General features: G+C 40.0%; 2 protein-coding genes across 2 annotated transcripts in view; one reads left to right on the forward strand and one right to left on the reverse strand.

Moving 5' to 3' along the window:
• Window positions 1-20,644, forward strand: part of LOC131677055 (uncharacterized) — a 104,108-nt gene that overhangs the window by 39,274 nt on the left and 44,190 nt on the right. Inside the window, exon 2 of the mRNA XM_058956589.1 lies at window positions 16,286-16,366. Within this exon, the coding sequence (XP_058812572.1) occupies window positions 16,286-16,366 (81 nt within the window). The remainder of the gene's footprint in view (window positions 1-16,285; window positions 16,367-20,644) is intronic.
• LOC131677056 (mpv17-like protein) overlaps window positions 1-20,644 on the reverse strand; it is a 314,479-nt gene that overhangs the window by 16,509 nt on the left and 277,326 nt on the right. The gene's annotated exons all lie outside the window — the stretch shown is intronic.

Raw genomic sequence — 20,644 nt, forward strand, 5'->3', positions numbered from 1 at the left:
TGTTATTCCCAAGCATGTTGTTCCAATGAACATTTTGCAACCTAATTTGGTTCTGGTCAATAACGGAGTAACAACTACGGGCGATCTCTTATGCTTATGCTTTAACTAAACCTAGAACTTGCAAATAATCTTGATCTTGAAATAATGAATTACACATTATTTCGAAAAGAAATATCCTTGTAAAAGTTTGAACTTAGCACGGAGAATGTAATAAAACGAGGAAAAATGTCAGAAATATCAAATTTTTCAAATAGCTCGCATTCAAAATGGAGCTATTATGCGCAAGTTTTTTTTTTCATCGATCTAGTTATATTTGGATTAAACTTAATCATGGCACAAGAGTTTTCACTGGGAAGGATTGGGAACATGAACTTTTTCAATTTTGAAAAGTAAGAAAATCGAGGATTTTTTTCTTTGTATTTAAGTTTAATAACTTTTTTTTAGAGTACATGGATCCGTCTACACCAAAATATGACCCTGACCTTGGTTTAATAAAAACATAGAACATTTGAGTCGGAGCAATTCTAATCACTAATGTTTGAAAGATTTTGTTTCCACGCGCAACTTTAAATCAGCCTGGAGTATTAAAAAACCTTTGACAGTTAACAGCGTTGCCAAACTTTAGTAAATAAACGCAACGTGGTTGCCATCTAATGCAGAAATTACTAGGAAATATTATGATATAATATAATGTCCTTGACAACGGGTTTTGAAAATTTGACTTTCGGTCAGCTTTTTCGGTCAAATACTCCTCTGTGCGTGGGCTAGAGTTAACCTATTTCACCTACACTACCACTTTTTTATGATTTAGAACGTCGCTGGAGAGAGTTCATTGCGAGATTTTTTTTTTTCATACACACTATTATCACCCGGCTGGATATGCTACTAGATTGGCACCCGACTTCGATCCTATCTTATACTCCGTAAGGTCGTTTTCGAACTGGAAACGCGATCGATTCTTCCCATTATCCTTTTAAAAATAAAATTTAAATTTCTAATTACCGCGAAATTGCCAAACAACGAAGTTGTATCCATAATACAAAATCATAGATAGGGTAATGAGTCTGTTTTGGTACTACCAGGGAGAGGTCCACACTATTTTTCGAAAAACTTTTAAATGAAGTTTTATTATCTATAGCCTTTCTCAGAATGAAGTATTAGTGTCCTGTTTCTTAAACATCAATATAATGCTTAATTAGCAGCGCACCGCAACGATCCAATTATCGCATCCTAGGCGTGCCAATTTTCAATTCATCGAAAAACAATCTGGTTGAAACGCAATGACTTGTATTCCATTTGCGTCGAAAAAAAAATCCAATTAGGCATCCAGAACATGAGCGCCAACGCAGGATTTATAAAACGAATCATTCTATTTTTTTTCACCCGATAAAACGAACGCAAACAACGCGCACACAGTGGAACCATGTGAAGGTTAGCAACTGGTAATGATTAGTTTCACATCAAACATTGCGTTGTCTCGAGTAGAATTTTATGTCTAGATGAAAATAAAATCTCTGCAATCAGCAATCAGTTGAATTACGTGAAATAATTGATTATTTGTATCTGTAATTGCATTTCAATATATTTTCAAGTCTATGTTTTAGTTTGGCCGCTCTGCTGATTCTTTCCTGTGTGCTGGATACAAAAAGTTTGTTTTGATTGTGGTAGTGTATCGGAAAAAAACGGCGATTATGTGTGTACCACCGCATTTCCGAATCACCTATTATTATACTAGGCCTATACTAGCGTTTGACAAGTGCTCTTAAAGTGAATTAATCATAAATGTATCCTGCAGCTAGAATAAAGGTATGTGTAATGTTTAACATATTTCTGGCGGAATAACGCTCTTCTGTTGTTGTTTTGCTAAGCGCGTTGCGTCCTGTTTCGGTTCACTACGTGAATGAGGCGAATTAACAGATATTTCAAGACGGTGCTTTTATTGTAATTAAAAGTTGGATTTTAAGGATAGTTCTAAATAAATATGTGCATAACAAATAAAGAATATAACTTGAACTTATTGTTGTACAACTAGTTTGGCAAAACGTTGATTATCATTATCATATATGCTTGGTTCTAAACCAACAGGTGCGGAATATGGTCACAATAGGCTCTACTGCCATACTCTCTAGATATTAGGCCTTCAGTTTAAACCCTTCGGACATCGGAAAAAAATCTTCAATGTATGGATGATTTCTTTACCCTTTTAAATAAGCTATAAATATTCTTCAACTTAAATGAAAATTAATTCTTCACGAACGAGCAGAGTTAGTATTGAGTTAATCTATTTGTTTTGCTTTGAGTTACATCAACGTTGAGTTACCACACCCTGGAAACTGTTTGTTCCAACAGCAGCCTGGCAACAACATTCAATTAAGAATTTGCATGCAATATCTGCAAGCTTTCTCAAGCAATTATCGTAAAGGTGCTAACTGCGCGGAATAGTTTACTGCAGAATTATCCACATTATCGCCCTTACTATTACGATTGATAAGATTTTATTACGACATAAAACTCATCAGATGCCCACGGTTGAAACGTTTCAGCCATAATGCATAGAGAGGTGTACGATGGAGCGAGTGGTATAGCCATCAGCGAAACAAGTCGTAAAATTAAAAGCTGATCAGATCAGACAAAAGCACTCTCGTCTCGAAGCCTCGGGAATGGCTTCATAACGAAAAGGAGCGAAAGGGCCAGATTTTCGCTGAATACTAGAGCTGCGGTTAGCTTAGCCACATGACCGAAACCTGCGCTTCGGGTGCACGCGATGGGTGTCGATTATCTCACCCTTGCCCTGCTTGCCTATACCTCTACATACATGAATTCCTCCGAAAAGGCTGCGGGATACCTTGACGCCCCAATCTGTGGCCCGGCACACGAACATTAAAAATAATTAATTTTATATCCCATAAATAAAAGCGCAGATAATAAATTTTATAAAATGATAACCTTCATGGTGTGCCACAACCACATGCGCACACACACACAGACGCTCACAGGAACACGGAAACACATCTGGTTGTATGGAGAATTATTTCAGACACCAGCTATATATTCCATTGAATTTTTCAGAGGTGCAATCCATTTCCCAGGAGAGCAATTTTCAGCAAATAGTTGGTTTTAAATTACTGTGAGTTTTTATTAGCATGCCGCCGGGGTAATCATGACGGTTAGTAATTTGCGAGCAAATTGACGCATCACGCATATTATTTATAGGGGCGAACTTACCTTCGCGAACGAAAATGCCATGGAATGCGTAGGAGCCGATGGCGTTCTGATCGATAAATAATAAATTTTTGCCATTGAAATCGGTTAGATGTTCGCGGAAGGTTTGGATAATTGGACGTGGGATGTACTTGTAATGAATAGGTAAAGCGGTAAAGCGGATGGACAGGCGTTTTATCGATTTTTTTTTTTATTCGAAAATTATTCGTTCATTGGATCATTCATTGATGTTATGTTTTCACAGGCATTCATCCTCAGCATCCTAAGAAATGTTCGATTGTTTAAATCAGAAAGTAAACAAAAACAGCTTATTTCAGACTCCGTATTATATATCCTTAAATATTCTATTTATGCTTCAAATCATTGACGCCATTTGCTTTCTTTTAGTTTCGAATAGTGTCCGCTGTGAAATGGAGAGCATTAGCTGTCATGCAACTGAAATGTTTCAGCCGTTCGAGAAATATTTCAATTACTGTGATGAGTGAGAAGTGTCGCAAATTTATCGTAGCGAAGCTTTCCGGGGTACCGACAATAATCACCGTATTTAGAGGGTTGTATACTTTTCGAAGAGATTCCGCCTAAATGTCCCGCTAAACAACAAACATTGCGAGATTGCATGCAAATTTAATGTCATTAATTCCCTAATTGATTTCCCAAGCATCTTTCCGAATGACAGAAGAGGAAAAAATAACATATGGCGCATACAAATTAACACCTCCACCCTCCAAGTTGGCATGTTTCCCTAATGAAAAATCGCACAACAAACGTCAATTTGGCACACCCCATTTAGCACCCCGATATCTTACAAACAAATGCAGCCGTTATTGGATCCAATAAAACTCTCGTTTCTGCATGAATTAGGGGAATCATCGGCTTCGTCACAGCTCGGAACGATAAGAGAAACGGCCGACGAAGTACCGATAACCCTCGAAAGAGGATAAACGAAATCATTCCGGGGATAATATTCCTATTTACGATTACCCCACTCCTAACCCGTCACCACCGCAGCATGGCCGCACACGGCCCCGTGGGAATAGGCTGATATTGAAACAGGGTCGAAGATGTAGCGAACAGTGCATCATCAAACATCAAACGGAAAACAAACGGATAGGCAGGCCACGTGTCCCCTCTCTTCAAACGGCTCACCAGCAGTGCGCCCTCCGGTTTTGGTACCGACAGTTGGCACGAGGGATAAAATTGACCTTTAATTAAGTGCCCTTTCGCGATTTCAGTTTGCTCTGGCACTCCCCCTCCCCATTCCCGGACGGCCAATAATATGCCTGTCGGCCGGGCAAGTGGAATTATTAATTTGGTTTCGGATATTTCATCATCCCGTCCAGCAGACATAGAAGCATAGTGGGTTCGCTCGAGTGTTGGATGGTCATATAACGGCGCCACTTTTTTTTTTTCAAAACTATAGCTTCAATTACTAATTTTAATGAGATACATAAAAATCTCTAGAATTTGTAAAATATGCTTTTACCCAGTGGACACACGTCAGAGAATACATGTGTCGTCGTGATTCTTGCTTCGCCATTGCATTTGTTATTTCTCCAACAGTGCATACGCTACAAACTTGAAGCCGTAGAATTTTGCATGAAGCTGTAGCTGGCCTAAATACAGTTTATTCATTGAGCTGTTCCATAGTGGTAAAATACGTTTTTGGAACATTCAATGTTGAAAATTTCACCATTGATGGTGTCTGTTGTGACGAAAATTTCTCTTTACTCTCCACAGATGCAGATTGCCTGTCTAACAAGGTATTTAAATTCGAATTGCAATTTTGTCTTCTTTCATACAGTGCGATTCGGCAGCCGAATTCTTCCAATTGAAACGCGAATGCTTCTCCCATATGCGCTTTTCTTGGAAAAATGCCGACGACATATCCTGATGAATGTTGACAGATGGCAAACTCATAAAAATATGACGTGTTCATGGTAGTCACCGACGGTGGAGCTAGCCTACCTCGGTGGAGAGTTCCCGACGAAAGAATGTCTCCTGAAACCGTTGACGGACGCATTTATCTTATTTCGATGCAGTCTGGTGGAGTGCCGAGGTCTGTCCAGCCATTCCGGGTGGAGGATTGCGTCCGTTTCACTGGTCCTCCGACGATTCAAGCCGGCGATTCGCTACGGAGTACCCAGAATAATCCCCGACAGTGAATCTTTTCTACTTCGTCAAAGAGTTCCCCGGCAGTGAAAGATCTTCCGAAACCGATGCTACCCCGGCAGATACCGAGGTCGGTCCTGCGATTCTGGATGGAGGATGACTTCCAGTAAACAGGCACCCCGACGACAAATTATTCCCCAGCGGCGTGCCTAGCTTAGTACGTCGTAGAAATTATGCGACGTCGAAAGTTCTCTCGAAACCGTTATCTCCATGCTGTTCGGTTAGGTACCGGGGCCAGTCCTGCGATTCCGGGTGAAGGAGGACTTCCGGTTCTCAGGTCTCCGGTGGTGGATCTAGCGCCTGTAGGTCTCCTTTATCTCTCTTCAGCAGACTGGCTTGTCGAGAGCCAAGGTTATTCCGACGATTCCGGTTTGATTGTGACTTCCGGTTCATCGGTGCCTCGATGTCTCGAAGTCCTGTACTGCTGCTTTTCTGGTTGTTTCTCCTGTTCTGTTCACCGCGTCACATTTTCTTCGTCAGAACATCTTCCTTGGACAATATTATTCATGTTGACGTCCTCACCAACAATGGTTCTCATATCGTTTTGCTCGTGCTCGAATCGCAGACGCTCGAAGGCCACAAGCTTAGGCGTCACCTCACCTCACCGCACGTGATGCAGAATAGCGATCTTGCATGACCGAACATGTTCAACTACTTCTTGAAACAGCCATGACCAGACATGGCTGCGTCATGTGGAAGTTCACTTCACCGTGCGCTCTGTTCACTCACACCGACAGACATGGAATTAGTCGATGGGTCCATCTACCGTTTACAGCGTTATCTCACTGATATCTCCACTTGCATAATGCATCAATTCGGGTTCCTTTACGGATTCCTCTCGTGCCTCGATCCCTATAACACTCGCTATCTTCTTCAAGTAGATGGTTTATGGGAATCGTTCCAGCTTTCACGTAGGCTGCCTCTGACGAGATAGTTCGACACGCGCTAGATACCTGCATGGCCATCAGCATGAATGTGTTGTTAAACCAAGACGTGTTCCTCTTCGTCTGTAGTGCCGTTACCCATGCACGTCCTGCGTATCTGAGCACTGATGTGGAGACACTCGCCATTAGCGGATTACTTTTTCAAGCACCTTGCCGACTGTACCCAACAGGCATATCGGCCTATATGCTGAGGGATCTTCAAGGGGTTTGTCTGGCTTCGGCAAAACCTGCTTTTGTCGCTTATAGATGTCGTGGAAGTTACCATCGATCCTGATATTATTTTTGAAACGGGCTCCTAAACATATCCGGGTTCGTTGGGGTTGCTGTTTTCAGATCCATGTTGGGTTTTTGGTTCTGAAGGCTTTTGCCACCACTATCAGGTTATCGTTGGCTACCTGAACTTCTTCTTCGTAGCTCTACTGAGCATAGCGCTTCTACGGTGACTCTCATTCTCTCCGGACATCTATTCGGTAATACTTCCAGTCCTCTTATTTTCGCCGTGGCAACTCTGGGCGTCACCTCACGAATTTGAATTGGCGTTGCGGTAAAACTCCTCCAATCAGGCTCTCTTACTGAGCTTGAACTCTTTATTAGGTACGACTCTTGTCGCCTTATACGCTGGTCTTAGAGCTGCTCTTTCAGCAACGTTGTGGGCTTTCAGCATTCTCCTCCGGACTCGGTGGCAACTTGCTCGTAGGTCGTTGATTTTCACCAGAAGGCTAGACAGAGACTGTACTTCAGTTTAACCTCTTTTGAAATGGTTGCATCGCACGTTCTTGCTAATTCCGTTATCACTTCATCTGCACTGAAGTAGAGGTGGTTGGATTCACCGCCTCAATGATTCAACACTGCCCCTTTCTACTGCCCAAGCGTTGAAATCGCCAGCTATAACAACTGGTCTCCGATCGATAAGCTCTCTGTCAGCTTATCGAGCATTTCTGTGATTCGATCGGTCGTCCACCACGGGGGTGCGAAGCAGCTGCAGAAGAAGACTGCATTGATTTTGGCTACAATACCTTCAACTGCACGTTAAACCTGAAGTAGATATCTTTATGTTGTCAAAATCGCCGCTGATTTTGTGTTATCTGGTATCCAGTTTGCATCACTGGCCGGGATACCGTATGGCTCCGAAATGGTACCACTTATACTCCGCAATAGATTGCAAGTGTTGTGCTGTGCCGCAGTGGTTGAGGTTGTTTTGCGATACCTCCACTGTGACTTAGCTCCAGTTGCCTGTTTGAAGGTCGGACATCGTCGTTAGCACAGATCATACATGTCGGAGCCTATTGGCAGTCCTTAAGCATTGTGGCCTTCTTTCCAGCACCTTCTGCATAATTTGCTTCTGTCAGGTCCTCTGCAGTTTCTCGCCTGGTGGTCTCTTGACACTTGAAGCACACTTCCGGTCGCTGAGAGAAACTAAGTGGACATACCGATCAGCCAAATTTGATCTTTCCGGTTGTTAGTGCCTTGTTTGCTCCTTCGACTGAAAGCCTAACCGAAGCCGCTTGCGTGCCCAAGGATCCCTTCCTCATTCAGATCGTCTCCTGCCCTTCTCCAAGCCCGCACTGTTCTTTCAGAGCTTTTCTTAGCTCTTTTTTCGAGCATACTTCATCCAGGTACTTACATTGAATGGTTGCCTCCGGGCACAAGGCTTCGATGTCCATTGCTTCGCCCATGGCTTTCATAGTGAGCTCTTTATAGCAAGAGCCTTTTGACTTTGAGGATTCGACTTGTCCTTTTGGAGAGTCTTCTCCCCAGTGCGGGTGTGCCTGATTTTCTTAACGTCTGAGCCCAACTCCTGGAGTACCGAGTTTATCCTCATTGCGCTCAGTACCTTATCGTACGAATCATCGTTAGCTTTGACTATGAGTGCTTCACCTTTGTTTCGTTCCTTAAAGAGCTTTTGCTTTTCGGACCTATCCTTGTTGTTCGCCTTCCACCTTGTGCCTCCGATGACTTCCCATGTGGTGTTTTTACCGCCGGTAGTGGCTGATTCGTTCGCAACGCGTACCACGATGCCAGGAGCCTCCTTCCGTTTCTTGGAACCTTCTGGTCTCGCATCACCTGGTTAAGCTCTTGGCCACTTCGGTGTAAAGAGGGACACGGTTTCTGTTTCTGTTTGCCTTACTTCAAAGGACTTTTTGGCCATCGCTCCTTTTCAGTTAACTTGATGTTGATTACTCCTTTTGTAGACAAAGTTGTACAGTTCGTCCACCAGTTTCTTAGCTACTATTACACTCGGCTAGCTAGAGGTTTTCAGCCAAGTGCTGCCCTCCTGCTTTTGCAGCTTCTGTTGTAGCTGTGATTGCAGCTGCTGCTGTTGTTGAGGCTGTTTCTTCTGGTCGTGCTGTTGTTCTACTGGTTGGCATTTCCGAGGTGGCGACCTTGTTAAACCTTTTTTGGCAAAAGGAATTCACCGCGCCTATTCCATATTTGTGGGTTTCTTGCTTAATTTTATGGGGTGCCTACTCCGGGCCACTATCTCCAACTAATTGATGACGAGTTTTGAATGTGCTCGGAAACCTGCTAAGATTTTCACGGGACGGAGACAGCCGTGCTCTTAACCCACTTGCTATTTCGAGTTGGTGTCATCCTTCCTTTGTAGAACAGCACGCCTGCCAGCCCAAAGTCGCCGTCTAATTCGTGAACCGTTGACGTTCGCAATGCCCAGTATGTCGCAATCAGGATGCTACGGGTTCAATCTTGATGTGCCAGTTGGCACTCCGGTTAGAATAGGGTGCTGTTACTGCTAAGATCTTTGATTTCTAAAATCTAAGGATCTTAACGGAAGCGGCACAGACTGACTACGTCGGTGCTGCCTTCAGAATTATAGCTTTTTAGAGGTTTAACAAAGCCCAATGCTGCCGAAACCCCACCATATCCTGGCAAAAATTCCAGGAGGAAGTCGTTAAGCCCCTGAACTCCTGTCTTTCCTGACCCTGCGGCCCCCAGTATATGTGTGTGTCATTTAAACTCACATAAGTTTCTCAAAGTAAGCTGAACCGATTTACACAAAGAAAAATATAACGCTCTCATATTGAATTTTTAGTTGATCCGATATTTGGTTCCGGAGTTACGTGTTGAAGATAATACGGTCACACAGCAAATTACCATATAAACTGGTAACATTTTTTTTTAATTTTGATTATAGAGGTTTTAAACCTTAGGGTCATTCGCCTCTTTTCGGGTTACAGATATCTCTTTTTAGAAAAACCTAACCCTGCGGGGTTGGGAATCGAACCCAGGTGAGCTGCGTACAAGGCAGTCGATTTACCAACTACTCTAGATCACTGACAGCTAATCAAACATTCTTTGCTTATATTGTCCACCATCATCCACCGCTAGTTCATACAACTTGGTAATCGTAGTCCTTTTCTCAATTTTTAATTAAAGTGCTGCCAAATGAGTGTTAAAATTAGAGATACTGATTGCCCACCGTTTGCTACTCCATTCGCATTTCCGTAGGGTAGCCGACTTTAAAAAAAATCAGAATGAAAAAGTAAATATTCATAATCGAAAAAACTTTGCCTTGTGGCATAATTTAATTTTGGTATAAAAAGCCAAATTCCATATACGTATACTTAATTCCACCAGAATTTTATAAAGTAAGTAAATCCGTGTTATCTTTGCAGCCCTCACTGTTCTTGCTGTCTTACTCGTATCGGTCCGAGCTGTGGAACATAGCTGTCGCAAATGATCATCATAATTAAACATAAAATCACACCTCCCATAGGCTGTGACATTTAAATATAGAAACTACAGCTGTTCCAAAATTATCCGCTACACCCAATTTGACGTTTCATGTAACCTATTTTTAATGCCTTGCCCACTATGCAGCAAGTGGCCGCCTGGAGGCAGTCGGCAGCGCTGGAATTGAACTCATTTCCTATCATGTGAGGCCCCTGCGGGGGTAAGGGACAATTTCCTATTTGAAATGTTTAAAACCGGAAGCACGCTCGGCTCAGCGAGTGCCTGTAGTACCATTAATAATAGGTATATAAAACCGGCCAAAAAAACCCAGTACGGGAGAATCGAAAAATCATTGGAACCGTTTTCAATTGCGTGGCCTTTTCTGTAATTTAATTTGAAACGCTGAAACTGCCATAAATAATATCTTTTCCCATTTTTTGTTGTTGTCACTGCTGGAACGACTCTGTACGGGCTATATCCGGCATCGTAAAAGCGTTCCAACGGGATGAGGAAGAATCAGAAATGACATGATTCGAGGAAACTGTAGAGACGAAGGTTGTGACCAACAATAATAACGAAGCAGAGAGTGGGAGGAGTTTGCTTTGGTTAGGGGTTGGGTCTGCGAAATATGATTTTTGCAACACCATGAAATGGGTAAAGGGACGAGGATAAAGTTTCCCGCACTACTAGTGAAAATGACAGCTGACAAAACTTTTTAGAACAAATGGGTTTGAAGAACAGTTATGCTTTGGTAATTTTGTTCGGGGCATAGCTTTTACGACATTTCGGTGACTAAGTGACAATCAATTCACTTCGATGAAGGGCGCGTCAAGGCTTCTATTAAGCCAATAATGTACGTATGTGGAAATCGATTCGTTGACGGTGTCCATTCCCTAACCATTGTTCCTAAAAGTGACGCCAACCGAACTTTGCTCCACTTACAGATTAACGCTCGCCAGTTGCGATAGCGTGGAATCGCCACCGTCGAATAGATAAAGACCATCATTCGAAAGCCTCCGTAGGAAACCCCCCTCGTTTCGTCATCGAGCGCTAGAAGGTACACCGATTAGGTGCGGCATTGAGATTGAGCTGTGGTGTGGTGTGATCGCGAGGGAAATCACTTTAAGACCGCCTTAGGGTTCGTTTGCCGCTGCTATTTTGCCACTGGCAATGTATATCTTATCTTGGCATTCAATTGTTGGGTGTGTTTACTGGTGTAATGCAAAAGGGTGCAGAAATTATTTGTGGCCAGATAAGGAAGTTTCAATTGCAATCGGACAACCGAACGCCATTGTTTGTGGGGTGCCTTATCGGGCACGCTACCCGTCGTGAGCAATAATATGCTACACATACGTCATGGATAAGATCTAATTACTACAGACAAATACACTTCAATTTGGAATGAGGAGTGCATTTGTTGTCAGAACAATGGGTTCAGAATGTGCCACTGTCTGCTATTCGAATTGAAATGTTTATTTAAGATTGGTCATGCTCTGTGTGATTCACCAAGATCTAAGTTTATCATTTTGTTTAAATATTCTATAAACAACAGTCATTGAGTATTTGCAGTTTGTTGATCATTGAAATAAATTCGCAAAATTATTTAGCATAATAACTCAGTTATAAATAAAAGCTTACTTCGTTAATAGTCACGGTTTTGAAATTTTTCGGTAACTACTTAACACATAGACGTGAATAAACGTTTATTTTATAGTTTATCAAAACACGGTGCTACAATGATTTTGTAGTTTTCAAGTGAGCTAGTATAGGTTTAGGTCGCCCAAATGCAACGCATAACACTATGCTATTTTTCTCCCTAGTGAAGAAAGTTAAGTAAAAACTATTTTTTCTCCACTAAGGAGAAAATAACTAAATTAGTTATGGAAATTGCGTTTCGACTTCGTCTCATCAGAATCCGACACTAACATAGTGACAGGACTAAGCTAGCGCTGGATTGACTAAGAGGCACTATGCTATTTTCCACTAGCGTTAATCCGGCGCTAGCTTAGTCCTGTCACTAAGTTAGTGTCGAATTCCGATGAGACGAAGTCAAGCGCATTTTTTGGGACTTTGGCCATTAAAAATTATCGTAATTTTTCAGCCGATTTCAATTTTTCAATAGCTAGAATAAAAAGAATTGACCTCGGTCTGCTATGATATGCTCTTTCGTTAGAAATACTATGCGGTCTTAGGACAACAATATGAAAACATCCAATATTTAGAAAGTTTTGCATGAAAGATATGGCAATTGCTTCACATTGTTTTAGGGTTGGACAGAGAAAGGGTAAAATTCGCAAACGAAAAAATCAGTTTTTTCCACACCGTATGTCAGATCTTCATAAAAATCAATCAGTAGTACTGTAACAACATTCTACATACGCTGATTGATTTTTATGAAGATCTGACATGCGGTGTGGAAAAAACTGCTTTTTTCGTTTGCGAATTTTGCGCATTCTCTGTCCAACCTTAAAGAAACGAGAATATTTAATTACGAGTTTAGGATTTCTTAATTTAAGAACTATTGGTTAACTCTGGCATTTCTCTACCGATTCCAATAAACAAATATTCGAGGGGGAATTAAATGTTCTCTCAAGAGGACGTTCCTTCAATACGCATATTTTCCTATTTTTATTCAGGAACCTCACAGTATTTCTAAAAAAGCATCACATACCATACGTTTGCAAATTTATATTCATCTTCCTTTCACGTTGTACGTTGTATTGGGGTAGACCTACATTACCAGATCGCTCGAAAGGTACTTTATTATCATTGCTTTTGTGAAAGTGAATGTGGTAGCTTGCGTGAAAACAGTGCAAATTAAAACCTTCAATTGCGTGTTGAAATACTTTGCTTTCCTTTGAATACTTTGTGGGCATCAATTGCCAATCAGGGGGTCATTTAGATAAGTATAGTGCACTGTTTACAGGATATTGAATTTGCTGCGATTTCCTGATTTCATTTCGCTGCAATTGCTGGCTATATAGGGTGCTACACAGTGAAGTGATACGTTGTTTTAAATTGTTTTGTCTCGCTTCTCCATCTGAGCGGTCAATTTGTCTAGAATGGCGGACAAATGTACGAAATGTGAATGTGTTATTTTAATATCTGAAGGACCCGTTGAGTGTACAGTGTGTGGGGATAGGTACCATCAACGTTGCTCCGGGTTAACAAAGGTCATGGTAAATAGGATGGCTGACAATACTAGTCTTTTCCTCAAATGTGCGAAGTGTTTGTCAAGCCAGTTTTGTGGCGTACAGGGTGCCAGTTCTATAATCTTTGAGTTGAATAAGAAGATGGAACAACTCGGTTCCATTTCTGAATCGAAAAAACATCGATGTACACATAAACATCGCATTAGAGAACGGGATAGAGAAACTGATCAAGTCATTCAATGATTCTCCTGAGAGTAAACTGGATTGCTTGGAAAACAGTGTTGCCAAAAAGTTGGATGACTTAAAAAGTTGTTAACGAAACAAAAAATCATGACGAATAATGACGATGAACCGATGTCTATTGAAATTGACGACGATTAAAATAATGACGAGGTTTACAATAAAAATAATACGATTACTTACGCGAATGTTTTGTCGGGAGCTACTCGGACGAATAAAATTATAACTACAAGTCAAACGAAACGTAAGGCTCGCCCTGTCAATGTAATTAAACCAGTCGAGTCGTTACAATCGAGTGACGATACGAGAAAGTAATTGAATAATAAATTGGATCCAAAGACGCACAAAATTAGTAACTTTAGAAACGGCATAGATGGCTCGATTATTGTGGAGTGTGCAGCTGGGAATAACGTTGAATCGGTTAAAGAAAACATTGTAAGCAATCTGGGTGAAAAGTATAATGCTGTTATACCGACACCCGGTAAACCAAAATTGAAAATAATGGGGATGAGTGATCGATACACTGATGAAGTATTCATTAACTTATCGAAAAATCAGAATGAGGGCATTCCGATGGAACATGTTAAAGATGTTGCAAATTTCGAAAATCCACGCTTCAAGTCAAACAAATACAATGTCATATTTGAGGTTTATAAGGACACTTATAGCGGCCTGATGGCAGCCCGTATGGTGAAGATTGGTTGGGATAGGTGTTTTGTCTTAGAGTCATGTCTTTGTTGCGCTGCATAAACTGTGCAGAATTTGGTCTTAAGAGTACGGGATGCGTAAGTAAAGAAATACACTCTAGATGTAATGGGGCACATATAATTTCTAAATGCTCTTCAACTGATTTTAAATGCGTAAATTGAGTTAAAAAGAATAATGAACGTTTTGTCAAGTGAATAGCAACTAACAAACGGGAAGCACATATTAGAGAAAATTTTAAAACTTGTTATTAAGGGCCAGCTGATGAATTATTTGAATGGTAATAATTTGCATATTCCGGAGCTATCGGGATATCGAGAGAGACACTCTTGCGAAACCGTAGTATTAGCAAAATGGAAAGAGAAAATCGAGGTTAAAGAGACTACTTATGCTGTATTTTTGGATTTGAAGCGCGCTTTTGAGATAATTCCGAGTAAAGACTTATACGAACTTTAGAGCAATTCTTATCGGAGGGATAGCATATAAGTAGTTTGAAAACTATTTATGTGATAGAACTCTCGGCAATCCTCTTGAAGTGTCGCAAGGTGCCGTTCTTTGAATGAGAACCTTTACTAGACTAGATAAAATTGGGAAATATTTTAAGTCAAGCGACGCTTAAGACGTGCATAAATATAAACATGGATTCTAATCTGAAAAGAACCCCCACTCAAAGCTCTGCTGGGAGAGTAAGTTCTAGTTTTATATTATAGAGCTGTCAAAATTATGAATCTAGAACTGAACCACTCCCGGACGTGTCATAAACACAAATCAGTTGATCAAATGGCATTACTTTTAGGTTGACTACCAAGTATCGCTATAGATTATCTTCTTCGCACCTTTTCGAAAAATAAATGAAAACTGATACCGCTCTGACATAATTCAGTTTCTTCGCCCAGCAGAATTTCCAACTAATCCCCGCCTTTCAGTGGGTGCAAATCCAGTTGAGTCCGCCCGTGCTTTGGAAATCCCTACAGAAGCATGTTGTCAGATGCCTTAGTGATAAAGAGCGCGTCACATATATCCGAAATATAAAACGTGTGTGCTAATAGCCTCATAACCATATGTACCTAATGTATACGTACCAAACCGTCGAAAACATCGTCAATCCAACGCACACAAAAAGCATATTTTTTATCCAACACAAACTCACAAGCAGCACACACACGTGGTACCCTGCCGCATTGAACGCAATCCCAAACCAACCTACTCACCCACTTTGCAAATCATCGAGTGTACACTGTGCTAGCACCCGAAAAAATCGTACACGGCTTAACTGTATGCGAGTTAATGCCACCGCTGCCGAAAATCTATACTGTCTACCGCTTATTGTAGCGTCCGGAGCCATGATGTTTATCGTTTGGCATGCGAGCATCGAATGATTCAAACGGACACGTGGCACATCTATTCATAACCTCACCGTATTTGATTAATCCACTTAGGTGCCTCCTATTGGCGGATTTGACTGAAAGGGAAATTTTCCCTTTTGCCGTGAACTTTTAAATTTTATCGAAATTAACAGTGCTCACGATAAAAGGTTGGTTCGCTCGATCAGGTCAAGCTTTTAAGAGTTTCGCAGACTGTTCTCCGAAGATCTCTCTCCGTGAGGATAACTACTTTTCATTAGTCGATTTCGATTTCTGTAGCGCAAACGAACCGATTTTTCTGGTTTGCCATCCATCATCAGATTTTAGATGTTTTTATCTCCACACACGGCTGTGCTCTTCGATACTGTTGATGATTAATAGCAAATGTTTAGTTCGACTGAAAACAAAATGCACAGTCCCCAAGCAACAACAAAAATTACAAAATTGATACAACTAGAGAATAATACAATAAAGTTCGACATTTTTCTTAAACTGTCGGTAAAACAGAATATGTAATGTAGATTCTTGACCGCCGGACGACATTCTATTGGCTATCTATCGCTGACGCAGCAGGCCCTATTTAAAGCTGTCGGGAAACCAAGGCATTGCTCGCGGCTGTAAGCAATTCATGATTAGATTTTTAAACCTGGTTTTGATACCCCGTCGTTGATTTAACATTGTTTTTGTGTCTTAACGATACACGTTGTAAGACGCAAACAAAATAACACATTTCGATATTTTCTGATTTCATAACCTACTAGCACTCATTAATTTATACAATTTCCTAATTTTTTTTCAGGTTGTTGAAGCAACTGGAACTGTGCTGGAAGATGGATCCTTTCAAATGGATATCAACAACACTACTCAACATATAACAGAGGTTAGTAATAATAGTGTTGCTTCATAATAGTGTCAAAGTTGCATTGATATGAACTGTACTATTCATCGCTAAACGGTGGTTAAAAAACAAATAGTTTGACTAGTTATACGTCTAACATTTCAAGCTAGGAGTGCGATTTCAAAGTAGCGTTAGAAATTTAACGTTGATAACTTTGGTTATGGTGAACGGTATTTCCAGCATTGCTAATATACCAGCGCAATATGAGCATTGCATACACCAGAAAATTTCGTGGGTAAAAAATAACATGTCCCGGTAAAATTGAATTAATATAAACCGATTTTGAATCTTGTGGTATCTTGACATCTACAAATCCATGGGTTTTACAATCTGTTGTAAATCAGCGGAGGTACAGTAACTTAAACCTATCGTTCCAACTAATTTCGAGGCTTGCTGCTTGTAGTGTTGATAAGTATGTATCTAATTAATGTACCTATATGTATTCAAATTAGGTCTTAACATTATTGTAATACAACCTTTATTTTTTCCAAAAGGAAAAAACAAAATGGATCAACGAATTTGCGCATAACTTTGAAAAATTGGATTTTAATGTTTCATGTTCCACTCGTCAGTAACTGTCACCAACTTGCTGTCATTTATTGCAATAATCTGTCTGATAACATTTGAGAATGTTTTCAACATAAAACGTAAGATTTTTTTATTACAATTACTATTTAATTTTACGTTGTGTTTACAACATTCAACTATTGTCGACCGCACCCCATCGGAACAGACAGATTGCTAAGAAAGACCCAGTTACGAATACACAAATAATTCAACAACTTTCCGGAAGCTTCTCGACAAACTCCCATACCTCCAGCAGCGCGCGTAGCGGGAAGCTCGGCAGCCAGTTGGAATCGATTTATTTCTTCTGTAGCGCTTCCAATGCCCCCCCCCCCCAGAAGCATTGCAAGTAATTATTCAAACTTTGAGCACGTTCCATTTAATTTTCTTTTACAGCAGTACAAAAGTTTGTTTTCTGCTACTTCCAAATTATTCGACTCTTTTATAGTGTTTCGACGAGAAACGAGTAAAGGCAAGGAAAACAACCGGGCGTAGGGTGATTGAATCATTGTGGGTACCATCGTTAGAATAGAAAATCATCTTATTTTTAAATGGTCACCTAAATTGACGCGAAAACGTATAATACGTCACCAGAATTACTCAATCTGAATATTGTAGCGGATTGGTGCTAAACTAGCCCACCTACCCTAGTGTGGAAAAACTTTGTTCCGGGGGAATACACGAGTATCGCTAAGAATAATTAAAAGTGGAGAAAAGTTGTTTCTGAACATTGAGCACCAAACTTAGGAGCAATTTTACGTTTCACGAGTGAAACATGTTCCCCTTAATTACATAACGACTCCAAGCTAGTTGCTCCAAGAAGATCTTTTCACGCAGTTATTGCTTTACGTAACTATGGTTTTAATGTATGCCTTCCTCTTAGAAACATCTAAATGCTGTTCGTACTTGGAATGCTTTTATTGAGTGATGTTTTAACGCCAAACAACGTTCCGCACTTCTACTTCCTAATCAATATGCAACAAATGTTATTTGAGTTTCCCTGCTGCAAGTCTGTATGGCATCTGCCTGAAACGACGGGGTTCTTCTTTCAAGGCAGTTTTTGCATTCTCACGTCGTCTTTCTGACAAAGTGTTTTCCCTGAACGGCACACTTTTGCGATGTGAGTAATTATTCATGTGACTTCTTTCGTTAGCACCTATTTTTCATTCCAACTTGAATAAATAAGAGGCTTACTTCGTTTGACAGTACTGTGTCGCTGAGAATTCCAGCCCGTATCCGTAAGACCTGAAACTATGTACTTTGCAAACATAGCCGGTGTGAACTTTCTTCTCCGTTTCAGCGGGTGTGCTTGTGAATTCCGTGTGCGAAAAATTCATTCTGTCCGGAATATGAAGCGACACAAATCAACCCTGCTCCGGTTACCGCCTTCTTCCACGTCTTCCAAGTCGAGTATAGGTGTCACCGATTGTAAAGCCATGATCTACAAAATGGAGAAGTTTGTTATAGAGACACCTTAGCAGCGCACGACGCAGGGCATTATCTATACCTACTTAAAAGAAGCTTACGTGAGCGGATTTTATTGAATTGTTTGGATAACTTTCGCTAGTTTTTCGTTGGTTTGGTGAACAGTGACAAATGAACGACCGAAAATAAAAGTCGCAAGGACAGAACATGCTATGTAAAACCCGTTTCAAGTATACTAAAATATAAATACCGGATATAAACTTCAAGCATAAAAATCGGACAAAAAATCGTGCGATAATGCCCCAAACGGCATTTGAAAATATAGACAAAAACAGGAAATTTAAGCTGGTTCTTGCATTGAAATTCCAACCAGAACCAGGCAAACTTTCTCAATGGTAGATTCTTAATACACCCAAAAAATAGTTATCCTCAGCAAAACAAAATTCACTTTACATTATGTGGGTAATTTATGAATATAATTTACTATTTTTTGGGCGTTTTAAAATTCATCATTGAAGAAGTTTGACTTCCAATATTAACTAATATGATGCATATCGATGGGTGTTGATGTCAAATTCTTGTTTCGTTCTACATGAATTTTGCAAGGGTGTTTTAGCTCAGAACTTTTTTTGGGTAAAAATTATATTTTTTAATTATGGTTTTTTTTGGACTTACAAATTAAGTTAGCATGAATAAAGTTTAAATAAATAAGGCTCAATAATAATAATGGCAGCAATTATAACAAACAAACAAACAATTATTATTCGTTAAAACTGTGTAAATCGCAAAATTTTCAGGATTTTACTTCTGCCAGTAGTTCCGGATAAATTTTGATTGCAAAAAACAGCATTGTTATTTTTTGCTTATAACTTTAAAATCCGGTTGGGGTATTATTGCACGAATTTTTTAGGAACACTCCAATGTACATTCTAAACTTTTTTCGCCGAAAGTCTACAAAACTTTGCTGAATTTTCATCAGTTGAAATGCAAGTTCAACAATTTAAATTTAACCTATTTGACAGATTCACTTTGCTAAAACTCAGATATTGGAATTATCAAAATGACTAGGCAGATCAGATAGCCTGCTGCGAGCGTTTTACGCGGAATTATCGCGTCTACGTACCTACCCGAGCAGTTGAGAATGATGGTGTGGACTACGAACCGGATTTGAAGTGCGAAGACTTGTTAAAATACTGTGTTGACAGCTTCAAGGACCGCATGATCTGCCATCGCACAGTGTCGCCTAGCCGGACAAAACCTCCAAATTTTATTTTAGATTTTTCGTGATTTATCAATTTTCTCTGCTTTTTAACAGGTTGAATAGAGTCTTCTCAAAATATTAAGTCCCGAAGACGAGAGTTCAATTTTTTACAGAACTTCGAAGGTGAAATAGATTATGAATTCTGAGAAAAACTCTTTTCAAACCTAAGTTATTCAAATGAATATATATTTTTAGTTAAGATTCCGATTGGGGTCAAACTGATTTCATTTGAAAGGTTATTCGCTGGACTTATAGCTGCCATTCGATATAGTCGATACAAGCCTTTCTTCTCGCTCAGACATGAAAAATAAATAATAAATCGAGCAATAGTTAAAAGTTACAATGTTCAAAATGACTGTACTTTTTTTGAAACGGTTCGGAAAGATCGCTTGTTGTTCATTATACTTGAAAATTAGTGTACTTTCCGAAAATGAATATCTTGTTTTGCCCCTTTCTGCCCCGAGGTATGAAAAAAGGTGATTTTTCATGATACGTCTGAAGGAGACGCATGGTAGCCTTTGACTACCCAGGGTTCGCAATATAACTTATAGATGTGTCTTATCATTATCAACAGTTGAAAAAATGTGTATTCTGCTAAAAAATTCACCGCACCTAATTTTTTGAAAATGAATTTTCGGAAATAGTGCACTTTATATTCGTAAATGTTGAATTTTCGAACCACCCTAAGTGCTAAAATTTTGAGGATTTAAAAAACAGAAAAATAAACATCAAATATGAATTCAGCGTCACAAAATTACCCTAATGTGAGGTTTTCATCAAATTCGGGTCACTTTTGAGGTTTTGTCCGACTTTTGCATGGAAGGTGATCACTGTGCATCGTGCCGTGGTGTAGTAGCTTGTAGCAGCGTGGGGATAAAATTATGTACTCTCTTAAGAAACCTTCCAAACGCTGGGTCTCTGAATAAATAATCGATATCTCAATTTTATTATACAATTTACCTGTCAATGTCATTCCAATCGAACACGAGAACAAGCATTCAAATCGACGA

Source organism: Topomyia yanbarensis, chromosome 1 (assembly GCF_030247195.1).
Source record: "Topomyia yanbarensis strain Yona2022 chromosome 1, ASM3024719v1, whole genome shotgun sequence".
Classification (NCBI taxonomy): Eukaryota; Metazoa; Arthropoda; class Insecta; order Diptera; family Culicidae; genus Topomyia; species Topomyia yanbarensis.